General features: G+C 38.5%; 1 protein-coding gene across 1 annotated transcript in view; it reads right to left on the minus strand.

The window, feature by feature from the left end:
• The window catches only part of subdued, a 34,662-nt gene extending 26,237 nt beyond the window's left edge, over window positions 1-8,425 (minus strand). The window contains exons 1-5 of the mRNA XM_065238723.1: window positions 8,140-8,425; window positions 7,499-7,721; window positions 7,071-7,431; window positions 6,949-7,017; window positions 6,713-6,784 (exon numbers count right to left, since the gene is read on the minus strand). Of these exons, the coding sequence (XP_065094795.1) occupies window positions 6,713-6,784; window positions 6,949-7,017; window positions 7,071-7,431; window positions 7,499-7,721; window positions 8,140-8,143 (729 nt within the window). The 5' untranslated portion in view covers window positions 8,144-8,425. The remainder of the gene's footprint in view (window positions 1-6,712; window positions 6,785-6,948; window positions 7,018-7,070; window positions 7,432-7,498; window positions 7,722-8,139) is intronic.
• Window positions 8,426-8,790: the final 365 nt, after the last annotated feature.

The raw sequence follows: 8,790 nt of genomic DNA on the forward strand, positions 1-8,790 counted from the left end.
ACTAATGTCGGTTGTTGGTTTTGTTGCTTGTTTCGTTGTACGAGCTCTGTCCAACTTATTTGTTGGCTAAAAGGTAGCTTTTTAGTTATCTATTCGATCAACCTGATGTCATGGAGATATTCTTCTTACTTTAACGCCTCCATGTTTACGACCAGGTTGTCAAGAGAATCGGAAATATTAACGATCTTGCTTTGATGCAGACATTTTGTTAGTTCGCCTAACAACTGCTTGTAGATTATCCGGTCTGCCGAATACATCCTCTAATCTCTCGATTATCTTTGGGACGTTTGCCGCACTAATTATCGACTGGCTACGCTTTTTGCTGCGCTTCTTTCCAGCGCTTCTTCCAGGCGGGAGAGATTTTCTAAGTTTGTAAAAACACCTTCTTCTGTTGTATCGTTGAAAGTGTTTATAAACTTCGGCTAATCCTTGACATTTCCGTCAAATTTAGGGAGCTTTATCAATCCCTGTCTTCTGATGTATGACGTTTTTTCAGCTTGCTTGGCCAACATCCTTTCTTGGTGCACTTTGATCGATTCATTGAATTGATCTGCTGCTGTTTTCTTTAGTAGCTTTTCTACTAGAGCCTGGAGATCTTTCACTATCTTTGTGCTTTTGATCGAGCTTTTGATACACAACCAGAGCTCTTCCTTGCTAGGTCTGTACTTTAGCTTGGCACATTTCAAGTTAAACCAACGGTCACACTCGTTGCAACGCACCATGTCGTCCTTGGTATCGGGTTCATTGCACAACCTGCAATGCGCATTCTTGTTTTTAACAAACATTAATGTGGACATGTTCCTCCCTTGAGGATAGAGTCGCTGCCTGAATTAGCGTCTGATTTCGTCACTTCAGTACGCTTAGGTCACTCCACACCTCTTAATTTATGTGAGACTTTTCTTGCAATTTCAATGCCCTTGTTGGCACTCTGATTGCCTCTAGCGTAATGACGCTCTTTTGTAGTGCAGTTCTCCTGCTGGGCGTAATGATGCCTCTCTTATTGCAAAACAATGTCCTACTTGGCACACTGCTTGCCTCTGGTGTTATCGCCTTACATAGGTCTAACAATTTTCCCGGTTGTTCGACCACGCAACCGTAAACAAGCTTCTACTTGTTGCATGTTAACTGCGCTAACGAATTTTACGGTTGCTCTTTAAGCGTCAACCACGCTTCTATTAGATGTTTTGAACGTACCGGGAGTTCGTTCCTTGGCATTCCTCTCTGGAACCAACTGTTACTGACGGCCGTGAAAAAAATATTCGAGTCCTGCCGCGAAGGATGACAGTTTAGAGTCGAATACCCCGTTGTAGCCCTGTTACCGGTACGCGCACTTCTTGTAATCGGAGCAAGTTTGCTCGTATCACCTTGGCAAAAGACCTGCTTTCGTTTCAAAGCACCTCGGCATTTCAAAGCTCCAGACTAGATCCCTCTAACTGTTCGAGGGTTAGCGATTGGAGGAGAAAGAGGCGATTGAACAACAACAGCTTTAGTTATGAGGTTGAATAGAGACTTTGGCCTTTCAAAGCTCCAGACTAGATCCTTCTCACAGTCGGAGGGTTAGCGATTGAAGGAGAAAAGAAGTTTTATTAATCTCTTTACTAGCTCACCTTTTTGCAATTACTTGAGAGTAATCGTCTTTAGGACTCTTCTGAGTTATAGAGACAGTGAGTAGAACACATAATTTTTTTTTTTTGCTGGGCAATAAAAAGGGATACAAAATGTAAAATGTTTCATTTGCGCTTTGCCTCCTCACCGCAATAAAACCATAGAGGTAACTCTAAGACAAGAAGGTCCCGAAATAACGTTCTCAACTTTTTGGCTCAGCTCTGGTACTCTCTTCGGTCCCAAGCTAATCGATTCACCCCTCGAAACACAGGAAAAACCAATAACCCCTCATTTTATCTGTCAAATTTTCATAGCGAATCAAAACATACATTGCGTAGTACTAGAATTTCGACTAGAATGGGGAACGTTAATCGTTTGCTTGGGACCAATAGCACAAACGAAGTGACAGACGGAGCGGCTCGAAAACTTTGGTGACTAACCTGCTATTGCAATTTTTCAGTGTACCACATGGCAACACCACTACTACTAGATTGTACCACATGGCAACACTACTGCTAGATTGAACTAGCATTTTCACCAAATGTACTAGAATGTTTTGGTTCTGTCTCTTTCACTCTACTCAAAACTGAAATGCATAATAAAATGACAAAATGATACGCACTCTTTGCACACTGTCAAAGAATCATTGTACACAAAATCAACTTTGTTCAAATCAAAACAAAAAAACTAACCCATCTGGTGGATGATGGCACAAGCTTCCAAGAAAATTCTATTACAGTGAACCACATTATTTAAATGGATTTCTTCGCCAGTTAGTCGTCTGTCACTTCGTTTGTGCCAAAAGGCTAGTCAAGTAGTGAGCCAATTTAAAATCGTTAGTTTCGTATTGATTGTTGATAAAACTGCGTTACGCGTTTATTCGTTCATTATCCTTTGGGTTTTTTTTTCCAAAAAACTACTTTCAGCCTGGCGGCTGTTGTTATTTTTCCTGTCTGGTTTTTCCCAAAATTCTGGCGTCATTTTATTACGGTTTTGTTGGTCAATATCGATAACAAGTCTGTATCGCGTTCGTAACATGGGCGAAATATGAGACTTATCTAAATAGAATATATGTTGGTCTCGAAGGCTTCAAATTTGAGGATTGGACAGATATGTACTGCCCATAAAAGCGTATCAGTCCCATCTGGAAAACAGCAACCACAGAAAAACTATGTGGAAAATCTATTTCTCCACATGCTCTTATGGATTGGTATTTTTCACGATATTTTCTGAACAAAACATATAACTTTTAGTGCACAATGTAAAATACCAGTAGTTTACAATCGATTTTGATGGATAACTTATATCTGGGGCTGTTATGCTTTTATGGGCAGTGCAGTTGAAAACTGACATGATGTATTTTTTTGCATCTTTTTCAAAAACAATGTCCTTGAATTTCTCACACGCTATGACAATAGATGTCAATTGGTAGTAGTGAAAGTATAGGATGAGAAAGACTAATAACCAATTATTCGCAGTTTATAGTGTTGTTGACTCAAATTTGATGAAAATGCATATGTTATGCTGTTAAAGGCAATATTTTTTTTTTTCAAATTCCAGGTCACTTGGATTGGGTGTAACATGGCGCCTATTGCTGATCTTTACTAATGTCGTTTTCGTTTTTACTACACTACACCGGTGTAGTGTAAGCAGCAATAAGCACGAGTCACTGACAGTTCATCATCATTTCAGTGCCAACATTTCAAAGGGGCGTAATTGTATTTGTAAACAATGGCTTTAGCCGTCGATTTCTCGCAAATAAAAGCTTACCACTGAAAATTAATTACACCAGCAGATAGAGGAATGTTTCCTCTACCAGCTAGCATTGTTAATTTGGAGGAGTGAGCTTTTATTTGCGAGAAATCGACGGCTAAAGCCATTGTTTACAAAAGCAATTACGCTCCTTTGAAATGTTGGCACTGATTTGTTTGTAAACAAAGGTGCAACCGATAGCTACACCCTAAAATTTTTCGGTGTTCGGCGGTGTAGCACCAGTGTAGCTACACCGCAAAAACGAAAACGACATAAAGTTCTACACACAACAAACAAAAATTGTAGCTATAAGAATAATGCAATTTCAAATGTTCGTTTCCCAAATTTCGTAGTTTTAACTTTGAATTCAAAATGAAAGTTATATCTTTGGTTTGAAAGTTTTTCTTTCACTTCGGACTTATGATTTTTAAAGTTCATTCTGTTTTTATAATAGTTGTTCAACTGTCAAAAATACCTCTTCATAGCAAAGTTGTTGGCAGCACTGAATCGAGCTCTGCACGGAACCGAAAAATTACCCAAAATTAAGTTCTTTTCACTCATCTCCCATGTTCCGTTCAATAAGCTAATTTTGAGTAAACCGCTTATAGTAGTTTACATTTGACTACGGCAAAAATAATTAATTACTCATGAGTATTTTCTACCCAAAATTAAGTTCAATTGACTCAAATTAGAGAATATCTCATATACTCACTAGTAGCATATTGAACGATAGTCATGAAAAAGTCGAATCTCTCGTTCTGTTTTTGACAACAACAAAAAGTGAGAGTGGGATGCAAAACTCAAAATTACACAAAATTAAGTAAAAAGAACTCAAATTTAGGGTAATTTTTTTTTCTCTGTGCACGGAGAAACGAAACAACTCAAAATTGAGATAGAAAGTACTTAAAAATAAGTACTTCTCCAACACAACTGTTTTGGATACATTTCTGTTCTCATTGATGAGTACTTTTAACTTAATCTTGAAGTATAGCCAAAACAGTTACTATTACTTTTTGGATGAAAATGGCAACGCGCGCCATTTTTATTTCGGCTATGTTTCCTGCCGAAATCAAAATTTTGCCCGTTCGTAACCTCATCATCGAAGTCGTGTTCCATTAGTTGTTACAAGGGGTTATTGTAGTGAAATTAGTGTTTACTGTTCCGGAGAGGAAAAAGGTAAGTTCTAACATGTACAATATAGTATTCTTCTTCTTTTCTATTAAACAGTACTTTCTTGATTTATCGGAAAGTAACAGTAATTCAACTTAATTTCATCTTAGGTATCCGTGCAGACCAAAACGTATCTTGCGAAACTGCCTCCGCCAGCCTCCGATGACTCCACAGCTAGTGGGATAATCATTACTCAGCCTTCGGATGAATGAAGCTAATGCCATTTTAATTTCCGATCCAGTTTTCAAGTTGATTAATGTTTGCTTCTTTTTTAATTTTTTCGCCAACACAGAGCAATTAGGCTGAGTTTCATAGGTCTGCTACGTATTCCTTCCGTGCACCAGCCGGAATCGGGAGCCGAGAGTGAATTGGATGAAAATGGAGAAGGTCGGAATTTTACCCTGTCAACCGGAAGATGGTTAATACAACATGATGGATCTATTGATTTATTGCTTCGTTAATTAGATTTTATGGTAATAAGGTTCAATAAAGTCGAACATAAAACTGATTTTTAGTACTCATCACAATTATAGACAACAACTGAAAAATCCCCTATTCAACTAAATTGTCTATATTGAAAACCCGATTTTGCGTAGTTTTTATCCAACATTCATTCTTTCTGAAACAGTTAATTTCCACCCAAAACGAAGTCTTTGGAGAATACTCGAATTTGGATCATTCGCAAAGAACTCAATTTTGACTGGTTGCACTTAGGTGTCAAGATGAGTACAAAAGACTTAATTTTGAGTTGTTTCGTTTCTCCGTGTGTAAACTCCACTTCATTTGCCGCCAAAATAGAATTTGAGTGGACCAGACGAGGTAAACAAAAAGCATTTTACGGTGAAATCAGTGTACGAAAACTGCTTCCAATGACGATAGTGCAGTAGAAATCGATGGTGATTCTGCTGTTACAGCAGGGAATGATAGGTTTGTTGGAATGTTTTTTCTTAGGATCGATTAAATTTGTTTTTACATCGTAGGTACGTGGTCAGGTGGTGGTGGATTCCCGTGGTGGGTGGTGCTCCTTTATCGATGCTGATGACATTTATGCATGTCTTCACCATTCTGCTGGATATTGCTACCGTGAGTGTTCCACTTTTGTAGTATGCAATGGTTGTGGATTGTATTTTTTTGGTTTTGTAGATTCTGTATCGTCAGTTCATGGAGCACAATGGTGCTGCTGAAGACGTCGTCAAGAATGCCGTTTCCATGAAGTGATATTGGGATTGCCTTGTAAAGGGACCGGTTCTCAAAGCACTCTTCGTAATCATCGCCTGACTTTTGTTTATCGTCGTTTTGAAATGGGAAAATTCTGAAATTGCCGTGAACCCGAAGTTGGACCGAATACCTTCCTTTGTTTACTAGGACTCGGACCAAATTTGCTCTGGTCATTTTAACAATGTATTATTTTGTTTTTTGTTTATAAAATATATGAATAAACGTTATTTTATAAAGCAAGCAAATATGAGTATGGGTACTTTTAGTTAAATCTTGGAAACTATTAATCAGAAAATATTTCAAATTTGAGATAAAAACCTGGTTCGGTTAAGTTTTCGTGTACCCGTTGTTCTAAGGCTGTGTTCCATTTGGCGAATTTTCACTTAAATTTGACACTTCGAAACTAAATTATAATGTTCGAAAATCCCTCTGTTGTTGATCGGCCAATTTTCGAGAAGGTGTGTGTCAAAATTGATTCCTTGTCTGTCAGATATAAGTCTGCTGGAATAGCAGGTTAATTTGGAAATTTTCCATCTGTCAACAGCCCGATTATGTGCAAATAATAGGAAAAAAATTCGCGCGGGAATGGAAGCGATAATTTTTGACGTTTCTCACATCAGCCTTAAGTAAGCATTAGCAGTGCTAGTAACGGGCTACCATACTAGCATTATAAAGGCCCGCTATTTCGTCTTTTTAGCATTATATCAACTCTATATTAGCATACAGCACTTCATATGCATTAAATGGCTGCTTCAATCAAAGGGCTACGTTTTAATGCTTATCGGTTACTTGGGTAGTTAAAGCGCTTTGTACGTTTTTTTTTGTTACGGTCTCTTACCGTTGATTTTAGTGTATAACAAAACAATAGTTAGATGCGCAGAATTAGAAACAGTGAACTGTTAGTTATAATGTGATTAAGATAGTTAATTCACACATCCACTTCCGGTGATGATTGGAAATAGCAAACCTTATGGCTGATAAACTGTGCAGCACTCGCCAACCTACTTAATTTATCAGAATTTTTCACCACACATAAAGACTGGTGAAAGATTACAACACGTGTAAATATAAAATGAGAAAAATAAAATAAACCTGTTAATTGACGAACTAAACGATTATCATAAGAATATGAAATTAAAAAAGATAACACACAGGGGAATATCATTAACACACAATAGAACACCATTTTTGAATGATACTTACCTCCTTCATTGGCATCCGCAGTTTTAATATTTCACTATATCTTCGTAAAACTTCCAGCGGGGCATGAATCTAAGATAAAAATTACAGATTATTATAGCTTAAATTATAATATGTAACAGTACCTTAATGAAATGAATTTCATTTTCAATTACTTCCTGCTCCAATTCTAGACCATCGCGAATTAGATTCTGTTCGAAAGTAAATCGTTTGCTCTGTCTAACTTCCTTCAAATGAATTTGTTCTTCGGCAGTAACCTTCCATACCAGCACAAAATCTACCGACCTAATCCCATCGGCAAAATAAAGAGAGCTATTTACGTATGGAGTCTCTCCGTAGGGATTGCAGGGATATTCATTGCTCTCCACAGCAACTGGTTGCACTATTTCTTCAGTCTGATTGAGTGGCATGGCAATTGGTACGATACGTGCATCGTTGTCCCAGTAAAGATTCGGACTCGATCCGATCGACTTGCTATCATCAGGTCTGCAATAAAAAAATATATATATCCGCAAGGGCCGTTTTATGTCTAGATTGTAGATTTATAAGGTACCTGACAGTATTCATCTCGATGGTTGAGTTGTCCCCCTCATATAGAGAAGCAACAGACATGGCCTTTAAATCGTCAAAACCACAGGATGCGTTCAAACCTTCAAACGTCTTGCGGGCTTTGTGACCGTTGAATGCTCGATAAATGTTGTGCTTGTCTTTGTCTGCATCCTCATTAAAGAAGCTGTATAATTTTTCCTCCGGCGATGCAGACGATGTGATTGGTTCTGAGAAAACGAAAATTATTCGCTTCCAAACCATTGGCGGTTCTGCATTGGACGCTAAGGTTGATTCATTTGTTTTCATTCCATTCTTAAATTCCTTCCTTGTAGATTTTTAACTTCCAACTTTTGAACTGAGCTCAACCAGGCAGAACAAAACAGAAACCATGACTAATAATACCTACTTAAAATGTTCAGAAGGTGGGATTGGACACTAGACTAATCTGCCTGTTATTACAAAAAAAATGCCTGCCATGTAGGTAATCATACTATGAGTCTCAATAAATAAATACTTAGCACTAGCCGGATATGATATGATCATCTTGAAGATCAAGGTCAACAAATGGTTCGAATTTTCTCCTTATTTTGGCATTTAGTTTCCGAATCAACTTTTGCTGGATTCTTTTATGTGATATTTACATACCCATTAAATCACCGGAGTCGTTTTAGACAAAGTGGTAGTGCAGTCAAAATTTCATTGGTACGGAAAACTGGACTAGAATGTTATAATATTGGGGAAATGCTGGTAATGTCGGCCTAAGTGTCCCTAATTTGGGCCCATACATAAATTCAACAATCGACTAAATTTTCAATAGCAACCAAAAATATCCATTAGTAACGTCCCAATAACGCGTTCATCTAGATAAAATTGATAAATAGCAGATTTTTAGCGATGGGCCCAATCTTAGATCCATAGGCCAACATTAGAGACATTTCCCGTACAATATACAATTACTATTAATATACAATTAATTTCGCACAAAAGCTATAACAGACGAGTGCACGGATGGATTCGAGTTCACCACTCGACAAAAAGTGACAACTGCGCCCCCCCCCACGAATTGCCGGCGAAAAAGTGACGTAATTTGGCATTGGGCGCCTTGAAGACTGATCGTTCGCCCTTCGTCCGGGTTGCGGACGAAGGGCGGTCCGCCCCGCTAGAGTAATTTCATCCGCCGGGCTACCATATGGCGCTCCGGGATCCGGACGAACGGCGGCCCACCCCGCTAGAGTAATTTCATCCGCCGGGCTACCAAATGGCACTCCGGGATCCGGACGAATTGCGGACCGCCCC

The sequence above is a fragment of the Ochlerotatus camptorhynchus genome, unplaced genomic scaffold, assembly GCF_037179485.1.
Source record: "Ochlerotatus camptorhynchus isolate MF236.1 unplaced genomic scaffold, CSIRO-AGI_Acam_v1.1 ptg000919l, whole genome shotgun sequence".
NCBI classification, from domain to species: domain Eukaryota; kingdom Metazoa; phylum Arthropoda; class Insecta; order Diptera; family Culicidae; genus Ochlerotatus; species Ochlerotatus camptorhynchus.